This window comes from Chlorella variabilis, assembly GCF_000147415.1.
Source record: "Chlorella variabilis unplaced genomic scaffold CHLNCscaffold_37, whole genome shotgun sequence".
Taxonomy (NCBI): domain Eukaryota; kingdom Viridiplantae; phylum Chlorophyta; class Trebouxiophyceae; order Chlorellales; family Chlorellaceae; genus Chlorella; species Chlorella variabilis.
The window spans coordinates 183,978-205,517 of record NW_005435051.1 but is presented as its reverse complement, the minus strand read 5'-3'; the positions used below and the strand labels follow the sequence as shown (position 1 = coordinate 205,517).

At 61.4% G+C, this 21,540-nt stretch overlaps 7 protein-coding genes across 7 annotated transcripts in view; 1 reads left to right on the top strand and 6 right to left on the bottom strand.

The window, feature by feature from the left end:
* Window positions 1-513: 513 nt before the first annotated feature.
* Window positions 514-3,714, bottom strand: CHLNCDRAFT_28593 (hypothetical protein; the record flags this gene model as incomplete). The annotated part of the gene is made up of 6 exons (XM_005842932.1): window positions 514-710; window positions 811-1,099; window positions 1,221-1,322; window positions 1,437-1,590; window positions 1,687-1,790; window positions 3,637-3,714. Coding segments are annotated over 6 exons (924 nt in total), but the record flags the coding sequence as incomplete, so codon positions are not given.
* Window positions 3,715-3,953: 239 nt separating this feature from the next.
* Window positions 3,954-6,674, bottom strand: CHLNCDRAFT_37639 (hypothetical protein; the record flags this gene model as incomplete). Its single annotated transcript, XM_005842931.1, has 9 exons — window positions 6,335-6,674; window positions 6,020-6,224; window positions 5,724-5,864; window positions 5,445-5,596; window positions 5,223-5,279; window positions 5,021-5,119; window positions 4,795-4,917; window positions 4,525-4,642; window positions 3,954-4,300 (listed from the first exon to the last, which is right to left on the bottom strand). Exons 1-9 carry the CDS (start codon window positions 6,620-6,622, stop codon window positions 3,954-3,956), a joined length of 1,530 nt encoding a protein of 509 aa, XP_005842993.1. The 5' UTR covers window positions 6,623-6,674.
* A 148-nt stretch (window positions 6,675-6,822) lies between these two features.
* CHLNCDRAFT_28585 (hypothetical protein) lies at window positions 6,823-9,917 on the top strand (the record flags this gene model as incomplete). Its single annotated transcript, XM_005842959.1, has 12 exons — window positions 6,823-6,921; window positions 7,045-7,120; window positions 7,235-7,296; window positions 7,405-7,479; window positions 7,566-7,629; window positions 7,831-7,965; window positions 8,058-8,179; window positions 8,320-8,463; window positions 8,569-8,694; window positions 9,139-9,204; window positions 9,325-9,395; window positions 9,518-9,917. The coding sequence occupies 12 exons, from the start codon at window positions 6,823-6,825 to the stop codon at window positions 9,915-9,917; spliced, it is 1,440 nt and encodes a 479-aa protein (XP_005843021.1).
* A 209-nt stretch (window positions 9,918-10,126) lies between these two features.
* On the bottom strand, window positions 10,127-13,873 carry CHLNCDRAFT_28598 (hypothetical protein; the record flags this gene model as incomplete). Its single annotated transcript, XM_005842930.1, has 14 exons — window positions 10,127-10,239; window positions 10,386-10,491; window positions 10,620-10,696; window positions 10,805-10,966; window positions 11,095-11,159; window positions 11,352-11,439; window positions 11,577-11,647; window positions 11,858-11,975; window positions 12,091-12,227; window positions 12,382-12,482; window positions 12,624-12,722; window positions 12,883-13,060; window positions 13,281-13,402; window positions 13,529-13,873. The coding sequence occupies 14 exons, from the start codon at window positions 13,871-13,873 to the stop codon at window positions 10,127-10,129; spliced, it is 1,782 nt and encodes a 593-aa protein (XP_005842992.1).
* Window positions 13,874-14,753: 880 nt separating this feature from the next.
* Window positions 14,754-16,020, bottom strand: CHLNCDRAFT_141704 (hypothetical protein; the record flags this gene model as incomplete). The annotated part of the gene is made up of 6 exons (XM_005842929.1): window positions 14,754-14,878; window positions 14,999-15,104; window positions 15,208-15,330; window positions 15,477-15,548; window positions 15,660-15,736; window positions 15,900-16,020. 6 exons carry the CDS (start codon window positions 16,018-16,020, stop codon window positions 14,754-14,756), a joined length of 624 nt encoding a protein of 207 aa, XP_005842991.1.
* A 667-nt stretch (window positions 16,021-16,687) lies between these two features.
* CHLNCDRAFT_141703 (hypothetical protein) lies at window positions 16,688-17,439 on the bottom strand (the record flags this gene model as incomplete). Its single annotated transcript, XM_005842928.1, has 3 exons — window positions 16,688-16,880; window positions 17,090-17,151; window positions 17,395-17,439. The coding sequence occupies 3 exons, from the start codon at window positions 17,437-17,439 to the stop codon at window positions 16,688-16,690; spliced, it is 300 nt and encodes a 99-aa protein (XP_005842990.1).
* A 1,686-nt stretch (window positions 17,440-19,125) lies between these two features.
* Window positions 19,126-21,540, bottom strand: part of CHLNCDRAFT_141701 (hypothetical protein) — a gene marked incomplete at both ends in the record, with an annotated part of 4,864 nt that continues 2,449 nt past the window's right edge. Inside the window, 8 exons of the mRNA XM_005842927.1 lie at window positions 19,126-19,134; window positions 19,435-19,594; window positions 19,786-19,861; window positions 19,943-20,017; window positions 20,090-20,177; window positions 20,292-20,319; window positions 20,491-20,560; window positions 21,187-21,445. Coding sequence (XP_005842989.1) covers window positions 19,126-19,134; window positions 19,435-19,594; window positions 19,786-19,861; window positions 19,943-20,017; window positions 20,090-20,177; window positions 20,292-20,319; window positions 20,491-20,560; window positions 21,187-21,445 — 765 coding nt within the window. The remainder of the gene's footprint in view (window positions 19,135-19,434; window positions 19,595-19,785; window positions 19,862-19,942; window positions 20,018-20,089; window positions 20,178-20,291; window positions 20,320-20,490; window positions 20,561-21,186; window positions 21,446-21,540) is intronic.

Sequence of the window (21,540 nt, the reverse complement as noted above, 5' to 3'; positions counted from 1 at the left end):
ACCTGCCGCTCGTCTGCCTCCTCGAGGTCCAGCACGGTGCTAGCCCACAGTGTGTTGGAGCCGCGCAGGGTAGAGCACCAGTGACGGTTGACCAGCAACAGGTTCAGTCTGAAATGGCAGGGTAGGAGCCCGGCAGGCTGGGTGGCGGCGGCATGGCGGTGGCAGACCGCCGGCCCAAGATGGCAGACCCCGCCATTTGAGCATACCACCCGCGAGTCCCATCTACTTACTTGTCTCTGAAAGAGATGACGTGCTGCGCGATGAGCTCTAGAGCCGCCGCGCTGAGCGTCCCAAAATCGCCCGCTGCCTCGTTCCGAGCAGGCAGCTCCGCCTGTGTGGGAGCGGCATGTGGGCGGCGCATGGTAGGCGACTGTACATGGACACGCGCCAGCGACGCGGATAGATGTTCTGCGCCACAGCACAGCGCCCAGCAGCGCGCCAGGGCGGCGTGCGGCGCCAGGGCGGCGTGCGACGGTGTTACACAGGCATCGTCACTTTTGTGGTAGCCACAGGCTATTTCTGCTCTTGTTGCTGCTCTTGCTGCTGCTGCTGCTGTGCCGCTCGTGACTCCTTAATGTCCAAGCTCCCGCTCACCACCACTGCCCCGCGCTCGCGCAGGAAGGCCGCTGCCTCCTTTTTCTGCTGAAATCCAAACCAGTTGGCTAATGCTGACAGGGGTACAGAAGGGATGAAGGCGGCGAGCACGGTTTCTGCATTCGGCAATGAGCAGCAGCGGATGCCAGCGGATTGCGGCAACAAGCATGCAAGCTACGCCACCCGTCTTATACACAAAACAATACCCCCACTCACGGTATGCCCTGACTCTCAGTTTCGCCAGCAGCAGGTCCATGAGGTAGGGGGTCATCCGTGGAGCATCCTTGTACATCCGCATGTACAACACAAAATCGCCGTTGAGGTATGCGCGGCACACCGCCAGCGCATGGCGCACAAACCGGTCGCCGGCCAGGCTGCTGCCGCCGCTGGCGCTCAACCTGCTGCCGCTGCTGGAGAAGGCCTCGGTCATCTCATGTGCCAGCACGTTCCGCCCCGTGGCCGCCGCATACAGCAGCCCATAAGCACAGAACTCTCTGTGCTCGCCCTGTCGACATTATGGACCAGGATGAGAGCAAAACATATACTCAGCAGCCGCACTTGCCTCGGCCTGCCAGCAGGTCGCGCTAGCCCTATGGCCGCGACCAAGGGGCATGAAGGGGACTCACCGGCACGCCGTCTGCGTACAGCTGCTGCAGCACGCTGTGGCACTGCCTGTACTCTGCAAAGTCGCCCACCTCGATGGCGATGCGCCCGTGCGTCTCGTACACCTGCACGCCCACAAGCAGCCACCATGCACGAGAGGAGAGGTAAAAAGCTGCGCCGCCAGCCATGCAGCCAACATGTAGATAGGAATAGCGGGGGCGGCAGCCACTCGCCTGCACCGTGAGCACCGTCCTGATGTGCTGCACCGTCAGGTCCTGGCGGATGCTCTTGAGCTGGTTACAACAATCCTTGTAGTCCCACCCTTCTGTCCACCGCCGCTTCACCAGCTCCAGCGCTTGCCGCAGCACTTCCGGGGGCCGCACATCTACGGCACTGCAAAACAGCAGCAGCAGGCGGATGATCCACCTGGTGGCACAACATGGGCAAGCGATGCATGTGAAATAGCCCGATCCAGCCCCTCTCCACCACCTTGGCAGAGCGGTCAGCCGTAAATAGTCCTTCTCTAGTTGCAGATTTTGGCCGCGGGCCACCCCCTGCTCTGAGCGCAGCTCCACCAGTGTCTTTTGGCTGTCCTTGATCCCCGCCGCTGCCGCCGCTGCGGCTTTCTCCTCCTTGAAGCGCTGCTGCCGCTCGAGCCGGCGCGCCAGCTCCTGGTGGTCGACCGGCAGGGAGGAGAGGGAGGGGCTGATGCCCTTGGCTGCTGCTGAGCTGTCCAATGACTTTATTTTCTTCAGCTGCACCTGCACCGCGCTGGCGGATGCTGCCTGAAGGAGAGAGGCATTGACAGCCTCCAGTCGATCCATCAGCGCATTAATGCTGCCTGCCAGGCTGCCGCCCGCCTTGCGTTTTTTTACGTTCATGGGAGCAGCCGCTGTGGCAGGCGCTGCTTGCGCAGAGAGTGCTCGATGGGCGAGATGGGTCGGGGGCGCTGCTGGCAGCGGGTGGCGGGCGGCGGCGGCGACGGCAAGGCGCCGGTATTGCACCTTGGGTGAATTCCTGTACTGGCTGACTTGCAATGCGTGGCCGGCCTATCGTTCAGCGAATTCCCTGCGCAGTTCTGGCTTTTCGGAAAGGGGCAAAGCGGCTCGTCAGAGGCCTGCAGCCCGAGCTTGCAGGGACCAAGGAGCGATTCCTCGTCGGAATCCCAGGCAAACCGAGGGGCGGCCGCTCTTGTGTACCTCAGAGGTGTCCTGCTTTTTCACCTGATCCGGAAAAATCAGGACACAACGCTAGTCCCGACATCGCCGCAGCCCTCCCCCGTTATCGTCATCTTCAGGCGATCATGCTGGCTCTCTCCGCCTCCACCCGCTTCGTGGTGAGGGCTTGGGCACCGCGATGCCGGGCGTGCAGGACTCGCCGCCACTCTTGATGCCCGATGTAGGCAATGCTGGGCTTGAATTCGGGCCCTCCTGCCGGCTGCCCTGCAGGCGGCCCCCGCCAAGGCCCAGGTGGCTCGCCGGCAGCAGGTGGTGGTTTGCGCGCAGGCGGCTGACCAGCAGCCCGTGGAGCGCCGCGCGGTCCTGGGCCTGGTTGCAGCAGCGGTGCTGGGCCTTACCGCCACCGCCGCAGAGGCGGCGCAGCCTGCTCCGAAAAACAGCTATGTGGGTTGCTGTCCTGCATGTCATGGGCCCCATTTATTGCTATATCCAAGGATCCTGGTTGGGGGCGCCCTGGTTGGGGATGATGTGCGAATGCGCGCAGCCGGTGAATTGTGCCCGCACATCCTTTGCTCCGTCCACACCATTTTTGCTTTTGTTGCCTGCTACTTGCAGCGTGCGAGCTCCGAGGGCTACAACTTGGAGGTAAGAGGCCTGGATCGCCGTGTGCAAAAACTGGGGCTGGAGGTTGTACAATTAGCCTTGTGTTTTTGCACCCGGTCTTTAGACGCCGACACTGACCTGAGGATGCCCACTCCGACCTGCTGTAGGGAACCAAGAAGCAGGGAATCAGTGCCAAGCGCAAGAAGCAGCTGCTCGCCAAGCTCAAGGCCTCCGCTGGCAAGTGAGCGCGGCACAGCAGCTGGACATGATGGCAGCCGCCAGGCGCGGCTGACGCCCCGCCCAACAGTTTTGTGTTTTGCGCGCGCCCGGACCGCATTTTGTCCCCAGCACTGTACTCCTGAGCAGAAAATTTGCCATGTGTGTCATGTTACCGAGTTCCGAGCTGGTTGAGCGGCGCCGCACCTCAGTCATCAAAATAAACATGGCGACTGCTCCCCCCCCCTTTCTCTTCTTCCCATCTTCCACCATTCTGCTGCTGCCGCTGCCACCTGCTGCCTTGCTGCTGCTGCTGCTGCGCATGGTGGTGGTGGCCATGGTGGTGGTGATGATGCCGCTGCTTCTTGTGACCAGGCCGCCGCTCCTCCTCTTCACTCTCCTCCACGTCCTCCAGGTGCCACCGCCCACCGCTGCCGGCCACCTCCCCATCCTCATCTGACAAGCTGCGCTCGCGGTGCCGCCGCCGCTTCTTCTGCCGCTTTCGCTGCTGGTCCTCCTCCTCATCATCACCCTCCTCTCCCTGCCGCTTGTGCTTCTTCTTCTTTTTCGAGAGGCCAGGTGGCGGTGGGGGCGAGTCGTCCACCGGTGAGGGCGGGGCTCGCAGGAAGAGCACAGGGTCCAGGCTGCACAGATGGCATGGGGGAGACAGCCTGAGCTCAACATTGGTGCCGTGTCGGCAGCCCACTGGTGCTCAACAGCAATACACAACTCTGCGGCGCGGGTGGCCAAGGCTGCCGCTCACCGGATGACGCGCTGCAGCAGCGACGTGCCCAGCTCCGCGGGCGCGATGATCTGGCAGTAGGCCCAATCAAAAGCCATCCGTACCTGTGGCAGGCAGGGCAGGCAGCATGTCAGGCTGGGAGCTTCACTGCAGGCTGCCAGGACTGCACGACGGCTTGTTTCCCAAGCCCGCCAACCTGGCGCGTGCATGGCAAAGAGGCCCCCCAAAAAGAGGCTGCCCATGCCCCGCACCCTGCTGATGTTGTAGCTGTTGCGGCCCAGGTCGTTGGTGGGGTCGTTGGGGTCCTCCACAGAATACAAGAAGGGGCGGTCCGGCTGCGGGCATGAATGGCAGGACTCAGTGGCTTGACAGTCCAAATCCCAGGCAAGCGCTGCACAAGTGTGGGCTTCAAAGGGACCAGCAACCAGGCAAAGGAGCCTGCGGTGCGTGCTGCTGTCTGTGTTTTCCCTCGCACCTGGAAGAAGCCCTTGGCGCGCTTGTTGAAGTACGAGCCGCCCTTGCGGCAGCTGACGCCGACCTGCACAACACACCACACCGACAATCGAGGCAATCCAGGCGAGCTCCAACCCGCATCCAGACAGTTGCAGATCAGCGACATCACAGCCCCGCCCACCTCCACATTGTTCAGTGCCCGGCCATACAAGCGCAGGAAGTCGACGAGCAGCACGCCCAAGCAGCCCTCCAGCTCCCTGGCGACCACCTGGCCCTTGCTGCTGCCGTAGCGGTGCACGCTGGCTGCAACACACGGCACCGAGCACCGGTTCAGCTGCCCTAACAAAACCACTGCCAGCGGCTGATGCAGGCCACCCAATCAACCACGCCAGGACAACCAAAAACACATGGCAGCAGGCAGCATGGATGGCGGCCGCAGTCACCTGGCGGCTGGCGCGAGGGGTGCAGCTGCAGGAATGTGGCCACCATGACGAGCAGCGCATAGCTGCCCAGCCCGCCAGAGTAGACCTGTCGGGACGACAGGCAGCATCAGGTGTTGTGGGGTGGTGGATCCGTGCGAAGTAAGATAGCACAGTTACCGTGTGATGGGTGGTCCAGCACCCGACCCCACCTCGTTCAGCTCCCGCTGCTGCAGGAAGACCTTGAGCACCATCACCAGCGGCCGCATCGGCGGCAGCGCATCCATCAGCGCCCGCACATTCTCGGCGGCCTGCAGGTTCGGGCAGCGTTCCAGCACAGCAAAGTGGTGCGTTTTGGTCATGTGCACCGCCCAGGTTGTCGCCACATGACATGCGCAGCCCAGCCAACCCCACCTCGGGCCCGTTGGCCACGTCAAACGAAATGTCAAAGTTGTACCCGCTCTCCGCATCCTCAAACTTGCAAATGGGCACCTTGGTCTTGGCAATCACCTGCGAAACAGAATGAGGGCAGCATGGCAGCATTGGCCTGCAGGCGGGTTTCATTACCCAGACTAGGCTGCCTACTGGACTGTCCGCCAGTAAAACGCAGCGCTTTTTAGACCTGGAGACCTTCACAGCAGGAACCCAGCCAGAAGGCCTCACCTGCATGTTTTTGGCCATGTTCTTGCGGGCCAGCGCGTTAGCCAGTGCCTTGAGGCCCTGCGGCACATCGGCGCAGCCGCTGCCCATGACGACCGCATCCACGTCAGAGGTGGGCAGGTACAGCCCTGCAGGGAGGATACCGTGCAGGCCACAAGGCCGTGTGTACAGGTGCTTATGCCCCCTACCTACTCCAGAGACAGATTGCGTTGACACGTCTGCAGTACTGTGCTTGCATGCCCAACAGCGGCACACCTGTGGCAAAGGAGCCAAACGCCTGCAGCCGGGCCTTGGGCCAGATGCTGGTGACGACGGCCTCGATGCGGTCCATGGCCGCCTGCCGCTGCGCCTGCTCCTCCGCCGAGGGCGCCAGGTAGCGGCAGAACTCGACGATCTCTGCAGGGATGGGGCGGCACAGGAGCAGGTGGCCGGGTTTGAACACGGGCAGGCAGGCGATGGATCAGGAGTGACAGGCGACGAAAAAAACGTTATCGGGGCCTTTCACGGCAACGACAGCAGCAGGAAGTTGAGCAGCGAGCGCGTCCACATGCCTTGGTGGAGGCGCAGCAGTGGGCTGCGGATGCCCTTCAGCGCCGCCATCCATGGCACTCGCTTCAGCGGCTGCGGCCTGGTGCTGCCTGCCGGCTTAGGCGCGCCTGCCGCTGCGGCGCCTGCCGCTGCCGGGTTGTCCAAAATGCCTAAAGACACATAGTCGTCTAGCAAGCTTCCCACCGCCCCTGCTGAGCTTGGTCGCTGCTGATGCATGGGCATGGCAGGTAACACTTCAGGCAAGGTTTCACCTTGATACACAGGCGTGAGGAGAGGATGCCTGCTGGTTTTTGATGCACGTGCCCCCAATGCCGCACCTGGACTGCCGCTACTGCTGCTGCTGCTGCTGCTGGCGGCGCATCCAGCGAGATGAAGTCCTCCAGCTCCTCCTCTAGAGCTGGTGGCACTGCAGGCTGCACGCTCTGCACGCGCTCGTCTACGACGGCTAGCAGGCCGTCGGCGGCGGCGGCGCCATTGGCAGCGAGTCCCGTGCCGAGGGAGAAGCTCAGGGCGGCGGCTCTTCTGTACGTGAACTGCACCGCGCCAGGCTCATCGTGCACGCGTATAAGCTTTTCTGTGGGCTGCCCCTTGTCTGCCGCAGCCATGTCGGGCGATGCGCGACTGCATGCAACCAGCGGACGAGTTGCAAGAACTTCCGATCAAACTGCGCCAGTTACCAGGCCCTCCTGGCCCGAGCATTGTAAGCCCTGCTACGACTGCTGCGAGAAGAGGGAGTTCGGGCCGAGAATCTCCGCCCGACACTCGAAGAGCACTTTCAGCGTGGTGTCTGCGTCACGTAGCAGCCATGACTATCGACGATAGCCTGCAGACCACCACCTCGATCGATCAAGCGGAGCTGGAGCGCAGGGTTGCCCACATCTATGCAACAGAATATGCAGATGGTGTGCCCACACGAGGAACTGGGGCCGCGCTGCCCTGAGCAGCTAGCCCGTCATCCGCCGCTGGCCGCCGATGGCGCCTCCCGACCAATTCCCACCTGTCACCTGCAGGCAAACTCGATCTCGAGGACGAGGAGGGCCTGTCACTGAATCCGCAGCAGCACATCAAGTACTTGTATGGTGGCCTGGGCCAGCTGCCCTCGGGTGCGATCTACGGGCAGCAAGTGCGGATGGCAAGGCGTCTCGCCAGAGCAGCTCCGCTGTGCTAGCAGCGAATCAAGGGCAACCGGGCATGTGCACCTGCTTGGTCTGCTGCAGGGTTCATTTCCCTGGACGCCTCCCGCACCTGGATCTGCTATTGGGTCACCCACAGGTGCCGTGTGTGCTGTCGGCCATGGGCCATCGGTTTTGGTTGCTTGGGTAATGGGGCCGAACTGCTGGTTGGGGGACAGTTTTTGTGGTGAAGGGGCCTCCCATGGAAGTGCAAGCCGGCGCTGCTTGGGGGCCCCGTGCCCCAGGCGCCCGACAGGGACAGCATCATCGCCTTCATCGCTAGCTGCCAGGTGCGTCCTGCTCTGCATTGCATGTATGGACAATGGACGTCTGGCAGAGACTGCCAGCCTGCACCTCTCGGCCGCATGCCTTGCAGCACCCTGAGGGCGGTTTTGGCGGAGGTCCATACCAGCTCGCGCACCTGGCGCCCACATACGCAGGTGCAGCTGCCAGTCACATCTGCCTACACATTGTCCCCTAGTTGTCTGCGTGCGTAATCTGCACACTGTTTGTGGAAATGACCTCAACAGTTGCCTCAACTGCAGCTGTGAGCACACTGGTCACCTTGGGTGGAGCTGATGCACTGGGAGGTAGGACTGCTCGGACCCTCGAATCGCATGTTAAACGCTGCTGGGCGCCAGCAACTGTGTGTTTACAACTTGCCTGCGTTCCCCCTCCTGCCCGAGCTGCAGTTGTGGACCGCCCCAAGCTGCTCTCCTTCCTGCTGCGCATGTGTGTGCCGGCAGAGCAGGGTGGCGGCATGACCATGCATGAAGGTGAGTCGTTGCAAAGTTTGCTGTCCAGCTGGTGATTTCATGCACATCGCTTTGTCGTGACAGACTGCCATACCCCCACACCAAACAACCAGCAGGCGGCGAGGTGGATGTACGGGGCTGCTACTGCGCGCTGGCGGCCTGTGAGATGCTGCTTCTAGACAAGAGTGCTGTGGCTGACGCATGTGGCATGGTCGACTACATCTGCCGCTGCCAGGTATGCCAATGCTGGCGATGGCTACTGTGTTGTGTTGGGCATCCTTGGTTAAAATGCTTTGCCCCAATGGCAGACTTTTAATCAACTGAGATAATGCACTAAACTGTGCATTGAAGTGACCTGTGTGCTGCTGCGTGCAGTCGCATGAGGGGGGCATTGGGGGCGAGCCCTGGAATGAGGCGCACGGCGGCTACACCTTCTGTGGGCTGGCTGCTGCGGCACTGCTGGGGAAAGCGCATGCCTTGGACCTGGATCGGCTGCTGCGCTGGGCAGTGCGCTGCCAGGTAGATGACGTGGATGGGAAAGCGCTCGTTATTGCAATTGGTAGTTTGTTGTCCTCATGTCTTCTACGATTTGAGTTTCCTGTATGTACGTTTGATGTGTTGCAGGGGCAGGTGGAGGGCGGCTTTATGGGGCGCACAAACAAGCTTGTGGACGGGTGCTACAGCTTCTGGCAGGGCGGCGTGTTCCCACTGCTGGTGGCGCTGTTGAAGGAGCAGCAGGGCGCAGCAGCCGTGTCGGCAGCAGCAAAGAAGGTCGCGCCATCTACAGCAGCAGATGTTTCCGGTACGGCGGCAGCTGTCGACCGAATCATTGCGCTGCTGGCAGCTGATAGCGGCGATGATGACAGCACCACCTTGGCAGAGTGGGTGGCCAGCCTGCCCCACCTGTCCCCCCAGGCAGCAGCAGAGCGCCGGCAGCAGGATCTTCAGAAACAGCTGGATGCTGTGGTGGAGGCATCTATTGAGGCAGAGGATCGGTACAAGGCGGCGGCGGGGGTGGCCGCTGGCGGGCCACTGCAGCAGCAGGCGCTGGCACTTCTGGACAAGGCCTCCGAGCTGCAAAAGGCGCTGGAGAGCTGCCAACAGCATGTGGATGCAATCAGCCGTGGTGCGGCCACGCTGCTGGACCAGGCCCTTCCCACGGGCAGCAGCGTCGGCAGTGGTGAGGCAGAGCAGCTGGAGGGGCTGCCGCTGCTGTACGATGCGGCAGCGTTGCAGCTGTGGCTGCTCAAGTGCTGCCAAGTGGTGAGTTGCGTTACGGGGTAGTGCGAGCTGCTTTTTACACGCGAGTCTGTGGTCCAGCCTCAAATGGGTGCACTCACTCTGTGGTGACAATCTCCTGTGTCAAGGTTGCACTTGTAGATGCCGAGGGGCGGCCTGCGTGACAAGCCAGGCAAACCAGCGGACTACTACCACACCTGCTACTGCCTCAGGTAGGGCGATGCGCCATTGGGAATGACAGCCAAATGTTTGTTTTGGTTTCCATTGTTATTTCCTGCATTCATTTTCAAGCTAGATGCTAGATGATGGCATGCACTCGCAACTCATGGTGCAGCGGCCTGAGTTGCAGCCAACATTACAGCGGCATTGTGCTAGGAGGAGCGCAGGTGAGGGATGGTAGCATGGGAGTGCACCGCACGATGCATGGCATGTTGTGCGTGTCTGCTGCATGGCAACATGCTTTCCCTGTCCCAATGCAACATACTTTCCCTGTCCCAATGCCTTCAGACATGCCTTTTAAAACTGCATCCATCTTTTGCAGAATCAGCTGGTCAGGGCAGACCCCCTGTGCAACGTGGTTGCCACGAAGCTGGAGGCGGCGCAGGAGCACTTTAAGGGAACTGCCAGCTAACTGTGAATGGTGCCAGCAGTGCTGGCGACCTGGTCCCGCGGTCCTACACAGCGACGCCCTGCTGCTTCCTTCCGAGAGTGCAGTTCTTGTTGTTTACAGTTGAATGTGCTATTCATCATAGTCGTGCATGGCAAAATTGAAACAGAGCGAAGAGTCAGATTAAGCAGAGTCAGTGTTCTTGTCTCAGCATGGCATCACAGGGGTGGCACATCAGTACGAATCAAAACTCAGCAGAAAAGATAAACACATGGGGGGATTGGCGGTAGCATTTGTGGGTGCGATCGGCTCTAGTAAGCGGCGCGCAGGCAGCACTCATGCTGCCACTGTCGCCGGGGCCGCAGCGCTCGCCCCGATCGTCGCCTTGCCAGTCAACAGCGCGGCGGCGCGCTCCGCAATCATCACCACTGGCGCGCCCGTCTGGCCACCTGCACAACGAGGAACAGGCCTCCATTGCCTCACCCAAACTCGGGAATGGGATGCATGGCCATGCCAAACCCTGGCATGCAGCCCAGACCACCAACCAGGGCATGCCACTGTGTAGCAATGGTCAGGCAACATCAAGGAAACACACCTGGGATCTTGGGCACCACCGAGGCATCCACCACCCGCAGGCCCTCCACACCGTGCACCCGCAGCTGGTTGTCCACCACGCTGCTGCTGTCGCCGGCATTGCCCATCTGCACAGTTAGGGTGACCATCTATCGCTTCAGCTGAACACAAGGCACACCCTCCTGCTGCCGTCCTTCTCCAGTGCCGCCTGGAATGCACGCATCATGCATCACGGCAACAGACAGGGCCTGCCCACCTTGCATGTGCCTGTGATGGCGTTGGAGCTATGGATGCTGCGGCGGATGTACTCATCAATCTGATCATCGCTCACCACTGCGCAGACAGACCACAGCAATATACGACTTCCAAGCGCAGCCACACAAATTTCAATACATAAGTGACCTGCTTCATTTTGTGATTCATACAGAAGCACAGGCGCACCTCCGCTGCCGGGGAACAGCTCGCCATCCAGGTACTCGCTGAGCGCGCTGCTGCGCGCCACGTCGCGCGCCCAGTGGATGCCCTTGCGGAGCGTGGCCAGGTCAGCGCCGTCCTTGTCCGTCAGATAGCCGGGGCTCAGCTTGGGCGGCGCAAAGGGGTCGGCTGCAGGGACAAGTGCATCAACGGACAAGTTGCGATTTGGGCTGCTAATACCCTGCCATTGGACTGGACACACCGTGTCCAAACGACGTTCTCCTGCTGTATCCGCCCAACCAGCACTGCGCGCTCACCACTCTTGAGGCCCACGCTGCCCGTGCTTTGCGGGCGGCAGGCGATCAGCTGCATGGTGATGCCGCTGGGCCACTTGAGCCCCTGGGACTGCAGGCAGCAGCAACCGCGGCCAAGAACAACTGTCAGAACATGATACAACCCCACACGTGCAGGCAGACATTGTACAGCTCGATCTGAAGCATACGCCATCAAGGTTGAATGTGGCTCCTCATCTGACTGCTCTTGGCCGCCCTTCAACGCCGGGCTCACCTGGAACTTGGCAAAGCGCACATACGTGGACACGCCATCCGGGTCCAGCGCCATGCCCGGCACAAAGCGCACCTGCAGATCTGGCAGCGCCTGGCCTGCACCCCGCGGGCAGGGACGCAAGAGCAGGGCCAGCGTGTTTGGCAACAACCAGAGACCACAGGCCATACCAGTGTGGAGGGCATGCCAACCTGCGTGGACAACCTGCCTTTGCATGCGTGTGTCGAGTGCGCACCTGCCGTGCGCACAAAGGCGCCGCGGTCGCATCCGGTGGATGTGAGGCCGCCGCGGCCGCCCAGCAGGTAGCTGGCAATGGCGCGCTTGCGGATCTGGCCCTTCTCGTTGTAGATGTGGTCTGCAGAGCGGCGGGGCGCCGTGCAGGGCAAGGGTTGGCATCAATGGTCACATGGCACCCTTGATGTCACATCACTGAAAGCAACGGTGGAGACTAGATTTGCTGGTCCGCTGCTCCACTGCTCCGCTGCTCCACTGCTTCACTGCTCCGCTGCTCCACACATCGTCGCTTGTCCCAAAAGCGAGTTTCGCTCACCGCTGATGGCGATGCCATCATACTTTTCCTTGACCGGCGCCGCGGTCAGGCAGGCGGGCTGGTCCTGCAGGTTCTGACCCACACCTGCAGGCACACAGGCAAAGGAGGGCGGTGAGGCAGCGCCTTCCCAGGTTCCCTGCTATCCTGCTACACCAGCTATCCAGCAGTCCTGCTTCCACCGACAAGCACCCTGCCGCACCTGCCAGGTTGGAAACCACCGGGATGCCAAACTCCTTGAGCTCCGCCGAGGGCCCCACGCCGCTGTGCTTGAGCAGGAAGGGCGTGTGCACGGCGCCGGCACACATGATCACCTCGCCGCCTGGCGCCAGCTCAGCGCTCAGCCGCTCACCTGCGCGGCCATGAGGCAGGGGTTAAAGCACCATCCCATCACAGCGGTCCTCCGCAACGACTGTCCTTCTACAGCTAGTCCCACGCAGCTGGCAGGATGCCCATGTCAGGCTGGAGAGCGAGCCAGCAGCGCCCTGTCCACCCACCTGTGGGCCCGTCGGTTGAGAACTCCACACCCAGAGCCTGCGCCTTGCCTGCAGCCTGGTCAATGTTGACCTTGGTCACGGCCGCGCCGGTCAGCACCTGCACATACCGAGCGGGGGAGCGAGCCACAATTCGGTCCAGCAACAAGCCAGGGAATGGTTGGACACAAACGGCAGCAGCAACAAACTACAGTTCTGCATCAGAGCGGAGTGACAACAGGCGGCAGGCTGCTTGCATCACCTGCAGGTTTCTGCGGCCCAGCACGGGCTTGAGGTACTGCCGGTACATGTCGGCACGTGTGCCCTTGTCCTGCATGACCTGGAAGGTACCGTACCCAGCCTGCACGCCCCACGGGAAGGGGAATAGATGAGGCAGGCAGCAGAAGGTGAGTGAGGCACGGAATCAACCCTTGTGGCACACTCCAAAGCCGTGTAGTTTCCTCAACGCTCCAGATTCCCTCCTTTCGCCTGGAGCTGCTTCCCCCGTGCAGTGTTCTCACATGATCGTGGCTCCAGTCGTTGAAATCGCTGTTTGGGGTAAGCCCCACCTCCTCTGCGGCCTTGAAGAAGGCGGTGTGCAGCTGCTTGTTGGTGTAGCGTGGGTTCTCGACACGCATAGGGCCGCCGCTGCCGTGGTACGCGCCAGGGCCTGCAGGCGAGCGACGGGCGAGAGAAGCGCTGGTGCGCTCAGCGCCTAGCCAGAGTCCAGGGCACCGCGTACGCATCCAACTGCCGACTTGCGGGATTCTCAGCACCGCTGATGCTGATGGCCTCAAACTGCTACACACTGCTATACACTTGTGCACATCCACAGGCCGGCTGCTTCTCCACCAAAAGAAAAAGGTAGCAAACTGCTGGTGCCTCACCAAAGTCGGCGTTGGTCTCCGCCTGCACAAACCAGCTGAGCACGTCCTCCGAGCTCCAGCCCTCCACGCCCCAGGCATCATAGTCGCCCGCCGCGCCGCGGTGGTACAGCGTGGCATTGGTGGCGCTGCTGCCGCCCAGCAGCCGGCCGCGCGCCTGCAGCCGAACCAAAGCGACACGGAAAGGAAGGTATGCACACCAGTCCACAGCTGCAGGCGAGAAATGCGCACAGGGCCAGCCCAGCGGCCTCCCACTGCTTTGCCGTGCCGCCGCGGCACGCACCATGTAGATCTGGCGCTCCGCCAGCTGCTCCTGCAGCTCGGAGAAGAGGTTCCAGTCGAGGGGGCTGCGGAAGAGGCGGGTGATGGCGGCGGGGATCTTGACGTCGCGCGAGGTGTTGTCGGGGCCGGCTTCCAGCACCAGCACACGCTTGGAGCCGTCGGCGGACAGGCGATTGGCCAGCACGCAGGCCGCGGTGCCGCCGCCGACCAGAATGTAGTCGTACTTCTGCCCCGCCACCGGGCTGCTGCTGTCAGACAGCACCTTGCGGATGTCCTCCACCGCAGAGGCGCGTGCCGAGAGCGCACCTCCGCGACGGACCGCGCCTGTATACAGGAGCAGCCACATGCAATGGGCTTGAGCTGGGCAGAGTTGAGCCACCTGGGCAGAGCAGAGCGTTGGGCGGCACGGAAGCGGCGGCGGTGACCTTCGGGGTGTGGCTGCTGGCCTCACCCTGCTGCTGCTTGCGCGCCGGCACGAAGCTGCGAGCCGGCCGAGCAGGCCGCAGCAATGCGCCACCGCTCAGAGCCACCCGGCCAGCCCGCGTGTTTGCTTGGCTGCAGGACGCCCGGGCGCTTGCACGCGATGTAATTGACGCCATCTGAGCTGTTGGGTGCAAATGCAGGCTATGTAGCCAAGGAGCCGCTCCCCCAGGCACAAGATAGAGCGAAGATAAGAGACCTCACGAAACTGCAGGGCTGCAGGCTGTGCGGCAGATGTTACCGACTCCCTGTTGCAGGCCCTGGGGCCCGCGCCAAGGAGGCAATCCTGACCTGTACCTCGCCCTGTATCTCTGGCGCCGCCCAGCCCCTGGCTGCCCTGAACTGTACCCCTGGCATTCTTTGATGTGCATGGCTGATGCAGGGGATCAGGACAATCTGTTCAATCAGTGTGTGTGATCCCATGCATGCCTGAACCCCTCCCCCCGCCCCCCCGCCAGCCCAGCCCTCAGCACTTCCAGCACAAACGGCAAAGGACTCTACTATTGTTGGGCAACGTCCACATCCATCAGTTCTCCTGTGCACTCACGTATTGACAAGCACATTGGCAGTAGTGTGAGAAAGCAGCAGTGTGAGAGTTTTGGAGCACACCAAACAGCACATAGCACAAAAATGTGACGAGTGTCAAGTTGGAGCGGGACAGGAAGGGGAATCGCATGCAACAGCATTGCTGCTGCCACGCGCGCAAGCGAAATAAAATTCCAGTCGGTCCCAGCACAGTGGCTGGTTCAAGCGCAGTCGTCCACGGGGGCGGGCGGCTCCTCGCACACTAGGGGGAAGGTGGCCTTCACCTCTTCGTCCTCGCACATGGTGGTGAAGCCGGTGGCGCCGCACTCGGGCATCATCTCCATCTCTGCAGGGCGGGTGGTGCATGGCTGAAGACCACGGGCGTCTGTTCGGCGCTGCCCCGCCAGCTCCCCACCTGCCTGCCAGCCATGGCAGCTGCTGAGCACCAGCAGCATGGCAAGCTCACCGAAGCACATCCTAGCCAGCACCATGAGTGGGTCGGTGCAGGTGGTCCAGTCCCCGCTCGAGCCACACGCCCCGCATCCAGCCATGCAGTGGGTGTCACAGAGGCTCTGCACAAGACAAGGGTAGGCAGGAGGCACTCCTTTCAGGGCCAATTATGGCGAACAAGTGCAGACACAGCTGCCAGCCCGCCAGTAGCAGCCAGGGGCTCACCTCGAGACCCTCCTTGGCCGTGAAAGTGGTCAGCACGTCGGGGATTGGGCCCGGGCTCATGCACTGCTCCACGGCGGTGGCGTTGCCGCCGCACAGCGCGTTGTACGCCTCGCACCCCTTCATCTGCACAGCCCCACCACGGGCCAGGGCAGTGCACATGATAACAGTGAGCAGTACACGGGGGCAGCTAGTCTGTGCAGGCTGCTTTCTTCCATTGGTTAACAGAAAAACAACTGGCAGGCAAAAGCGAGACCGGCATTGAGCCTCACCCGAGGCATGTCGATGCAGACGTCCCCAACGAGTGAAGGCAGTACACAGTAGGTGCCGCTGGCGGTGCCATTCTGCGCGTCAGGCAGGCAGGCAAACAGGTGACGCTAAGTTTGGCTTGGGTCGAACCGGCTCTCCTGAAGCCAGATAGAGGCAAGCGCTGCAGCACTGGACAACTGCTGCACCTGGCACTGCCCCCAAAGGGAGCACCCAATCATGAAGGGCATGGCGCTGCAGAGCTGCGTGAGGTCATCCGTCCAGTCTACAGCAGGGCAAGGGGGGAGGGGCCAAGTTTGCTCAGTTCAGTTCAGCCAGCCTGGCTGGTACAAACACATGCACGCAGGCATGCATGCGTGCCAGGGGCAGGCAGAGGTGTGCAGATTCACCGACAATGGTGCCAGCAGCAGTGAGTGGATGACACGCACCCGCATCGGAGCGGTTGAAGGAGAAGCAGCTGTCGGCGGAGGGCGTGGTGTAGCAGGGGTCGTCCATGTTGACGCTGCCGCCCATCATGACCATGCCTGTATCGTCCCCGCCCTCTCCCATGCTGGCATCGTGCGAACTGTGATCATGCATGCTGTGATCGTGGCCCGCCATCTCCACATCTGAAGGGCAGTGCAGGCAAGCAGCTTCATCAGCGGCCGCCGCCGTCCATCAATCGGGCGACGGCGGCATGGCGGCGGCGGCGGGTCGGAGAGCTTGGCCGAGCCTGGGTGCCGCGCCGTTGAGAGTCTTCAGGCCGCACTCAACTAATGCACTTAGGGTTGCACAGCTCCCTGCTCTGCTCTTGGGCGGCGTGCTGGTACAGTGGCGCAGCCGGCATGCAGGGCTGCATCGCTCACCCACCTTGCATTCGCCTGGAAAATGCACCGGGAAGGCCCGAGAGACACACCAGCAGCACCAGGCTCGCGAATGGGACTCGACATGCGGTCATTTTCGTGCGCGAAAACGACTCTGCGTTGGCGGCTGTGATTCAGATCAAGATTAGAGACTAAAGACAGTGTAGGCCGGGTGCACGTCGACTTGATTGTCCCCACAACGGATTATCCAAAACTCAACGCAGGCCCAGCATGGCGCCAGCGCGCGCGGGCCAGAGCTGCAACAATGATGATACAAGAAGAGCTGCAACAATGATACAAGAGAATCAAGCAGCCGAGCAAACGAAGGCATGCGATGACATGAAGCAATGGTGCAGGGGAAGTGCAGGTGACCATCAGCCTGCGCTGCGCATGCCGCTGCGCTCGCCGGATGCCGTTTGCGAGCTAGTGCCCGCGCTTCCCGGGCGCACAGCCGGGGACTCAATGCCGCCATCTGGTGCGTGTAGCAGGCTGGAAACGCACACATTCTCCAGCATATCGGTTGGATCTGCTGCGTTGATGTCAAAGTACTCGCCCTCTGTCGGCGACCTGCACCGGGGAGGAACTTTGATCAGCGCAAAAGCCGCAGCCATGTGCCGCAGAAGACACTGATTAGGGCAGGTCGCAGCAGACTGAAACGCCCCAAGGAGACTGAAATCCAGCTGCAAAGTAAACCCCTGAGCAAAGAGGCGTTGCTGCAGCAGGGCATTTGGTGCTGATACACAAGCATGGCGAAGCATGCCCACCGCGACACATACCTGCCACGGTGCCCCGCATCCGCCTTGGCAAAGTCCTGAGGGTCTGGCCGAATCCAACGCTGCTGAGGCAGGCACACAGCGGTCAGAGACCAACAGCTGTTCGGAGCTGCCAAAATGCATAGACAGAGCAGCTCGCGTCTGCTCTCGCAGCCCAACCTGCTGCCAGCGCCCAGGTGCACCTGTGTTAGCAGTACCAAGAGCGGCGAGGACAGCGTAATAGCACCCACTATTGCCCACAGCGCTCGCCCATTGCAGGTGGGCATCTCGGGCGGCGGGACATCGCCCAGCCCTGCCGATGCTCCTACCAGACCCTGCAGCCTGCGCCCGCTGCAACCGGCGCCGGCCGCCATCAGCAAGCGCCTGCCCCTGCCCTCCTGGCCTTGGTTTCCTCCACACTGTGCGTTGTCAGGGCAGTATGCTTGCAGCAGGGCACCAGAAAGCATGCCTGCACCAAGATCCCACACGTGAACATGGCAGCATCACATCAATCGGCCGACCCAGCCAGTATGCTCCGTGGGCAGCGAGCGCAGCCACAGCAAGGCAACCACCTGTGGGCAGCTGGGCAATAAACAGTGGAGCGGATGACAGGGCGGTAAAGATCCCCTCTCGCCCATGAGGCGCTATGCCCATGCTGCACGTGCCCGAGGATGCAGGAAATGAGATGTTTAAAAAGTTGGCAACACATTGTCAGAGCACAGGCATCGTCAGAGCACAGACACATTCTGATCTGAAACAATGCCCAAATTGTTACCTGTAGTCATAACAGCGCGGAGACCAGATGGCCTCCCCAAGGGACAGGACTGCGACAAAAAGGATGGTCGACAGCTCTGCAAGGCACAGGGTACCTGCAATCCTCAGTACATGGCACAGGCAAGATATGGGACTGTTCTCTGCCCCTCCATGCCCTTGCCTGAATTGAGAGCCACGATGATGAACGGTGACAAAGCAGAAACATAGCCTCCGTAGTGGATCATGTCTGCAGCACGCAGGTGGCAGGGCAGCTGGCGCCTACTCAGGCAGGCTGCCCCATGATGATGATCCTCGCCCCAGCGCCACAATAACCCATCTCCCGCCCTTCCCAACTAACCAAAGTGCTGGTACCCGGTTGTCATGGCGCCCACGATGGGCACCAGCAGCACTGCACACATGGGGTGGCCGAAGGGCCAACCAAGGTTGATGAAAGGTTGACGGCCACAAGTGTCTGTGCCGTCCAGTGCAGGCCACAAAGCGACCAGCAGCGGCTCATGCTCTGTGGCTTGCCTATCATGAAGGGATTGATTGAGTACACCAGCCCGATGGGGAAATCGCAGCCAAAGGCTCTCAGCTGATATTTAGGAAGCTGCAATGGGTTGGCAGCGATGGTTGCTTGCTGCCACGAAGAAAGCACTGCCATGCTTGTCCTGCAAACTCTGCACTCACACCTGCATATGCACAGCCCAACAGTGAAGCAGGCAAAGGTCTTACCGTAGCATCCAAATGGCGGAAGACAGTCTTCAAGTTGGACGTTAAGATGCACATACAGAGGAATTTTAAGAAGCCGCGTGACGACAGCACATCCCGCACACCTTCCAGCAGGCTGGCACCCTGGCTCGGCTGCCCTGCTGCTGGCGCGGCGACGCCACCAATACTGCCGCTGCCGGGCCTCTCCTGCCCCTCAGCTGGCGTGTCCCCTTCTGGCGGGGTGTATCCACCGTGCAGGCGGTGGCGAGGCACATGGGATGGCGCTGCACCGTTGCTGCGGCTGTCGCCAGACCCCAGCAGCAGGGGCACTTCTGGGGAAGTCGGAAGCTCCAGCTCAGCAGAAGAGGTGGTACGGTGGCTGTGGGTCTGCAGTGGAGCAGAGGCAGCGGCAGAAGGCCATACTGTAAGTACTCATCTGTGAACACATGCTAGCCCCTGTGAGCCACTTGCCCAATACCACCAAGTGAGAACCCCCACACTCACCGAGCCCTCCAGCACCTCGCTGCCGGTGCGCTTGGGCGCGAGCTGCGCACTCTCATTCAGCATCAGCGAAACAAGCAGCCCAACTAGTGAGGTTATGCAACCTGCATGGAACCAGGGATGCGGCTTGAAAACAGCAGAATGCATGCAATGGAAGCAGCAACGGCAGCATAGTCCAGCGGCAAATGTTCCGCAGTGCCAGGCATCCATTCAACCTGAGGCCAGAAAAAGGCGGCTTCCGTTGTTGAGCAGAGAGCGGTCCGGCAGGGAGTGGATTTGGAAACCGTGCTTGAAATCGATGCGAAACAAGTCCATCAGCAGGCCCTGACAAGTGGAAGTTGGGCAGGCATTGGCACAGCAGCAGGATGCAAGCCATTTGCACAACCATGTGAGCCTGCACTCACCTGAGTCAACGCGCTGCAGTTCATCAGGGTGTAGAACAGGGCAAAGGCAAAGCCGCGGTTGCCCTCATGTGTGTATCGCTTGATCCCGATGGTCATCACCGGCACGCCCAAGCTGCCGGCAATACAATTGGGGCCCAGCAGCATGATCAGCAGCAGCGTCCTGCATGAAACAGTCACATAGCAACAAAATGCAAAATGTTTTGCCTTCGGCAGCAGGTCGAGAGAGCTGAGGGCAGACTGCAAGGCGAGAAGACGAGCATGGCAGCACTGGGGCTCAGCACTAATCTGAGCATGCGGTGGAAGGCAGCAGGAAGAAGTCAGCATGGCAGCAACATGGCCCAGCGGCCTCACCTGGACTGTGTGGCTGCCATGACCAGCCTGCTGGAGCAGTTGAGGAGGAAGCTGAGCACCAGGGAGCGACGCACACCTGCATGCACCACAGATAGGGAACCTTGAAAACAGTGAGTGACGACAGCATGCATGTCCTGCCTAGGGTTCAGCAGCGCACCTAGGTAATCGATAGCACCGCCCAGCAGGAACCCATAGGCAGTCAGCAGGGTTCCCCACACGCCGTAAAAAAAGCCTGCAAAGAGCAGGTTGATGCTGATTCACAAGAGCAGCACGCACATGCAAGCGGCGGCGGCTCAAGGTTCACCTGCCCGGTAGTCGCTGACACCAAACTCCTCAGTCAGATAGAGGGTCAGGCAGCGCGACAAGGAGAAATAGTTGTAAGACTCCAAGGCCTGTTGGAGGAGCCAGGAGCACGAGGCACAAGGAGCACACTCAGAATGGGCAAGGAACGGGGAGGAGCAGGGTATGTGGAATGCATCCCAGGCAGGCCACATCCCCCCACACACCTTGAGAGCGTACACGACGAAAAGGTCCCTGCATTCAGTGCCTAGGCAGGCGACGAGTGTCAGTGGTGAGGCCAAAGCCGGTGTGCCAGCCAAACGCGGCTGCCGCCCACCTGGGGCTTCCTGAAAGGCTGGTAAACCCTGCCATGGTCTGCTGCCAAGCCGCTATGCAGGCGGCCCTCAGGTTCCTCATGGCCTCCACTTATCCGAGGTCACGACAGCGTGCTGCCAGAGCTCGTGAGGCGGCGGCAGCGGCAGCGGCAGCGCGGCAGCTGCAGCGCCGGCCCGGGAATCACTGCGGCTGCCCGCGGCCCGTGCCGATTGTAGCCGAAACCTTCGAACGGTTGCTGCTGTGTAATTGAAACGGGAAGAGAGAGGGCCGGCAAGCAGATGGCCGGACGTTCAAGACCCCCTGTATGACACCAGACCCCTTGCCTCGGTGGAGACTGTATGGTTGCCGAGGGAAGCGCGTATTATTGCCCACCTGGAGGCCATGTGTTGCCCCCTGATGTGGCACCCTCCCGATTGGGCAACCCCCGCCCCCGCTCCCTCCTGGCAGCCCGCGCGGCGCTCCCCTCCCATACGTGAACTGACCCCATATAGCCCTGTTTGAGGGTTGAGCGGGGCGGAGCGGGGCTGCTTGCACACGTGATGGCATGCACGCTTCAACGCTCCCGCTGTCATCTCACCTCTCTAGCGTCAGAAATACAACTCTTACAAGCCAACCAACACGAACAGAGAGACCGAACAACAGAAATGAACAGGAAATATGAAGCCGCCACAGGCGGCAGCACCTTCCAGCGGAGACGGCAAAGCGTACAAGGCACACTTTTTCAATGGTTCTTGCAATTGCCACCCTTACCGGTTATACAGCCACAGTGCCGCCCACACCGCGCACCATTCTTCTTGCAGCTGCAGTTCCGGGTGCAGGCGCCGCGGCAGCCGCAGCGCACGGCTGCCTTGCCGCCGCCGGGCTGCGCCGCCATCGCCACATTGAGAGACACCACAGGCACTCCTCGCTGCGCCGTGCCGCTGAAGGTCAGCTCGCTGGCCAGGCTGGGTGGCGCCTTAGATAGCCTGCTGGCCTGATGCATACCCTCCACCACTCCAGCTCCGCTCCGCAGCCGGTACATGGTCACGCCAAAGGGCCGCTTGATCTCCACCACGCGGCACACGATGCGGTGCGGCCCAGCTGCTTGCCCACTTTGCCGCGCTTCGGCGGCAGCAGCAGCACGTCATCGCCCACAGCAAA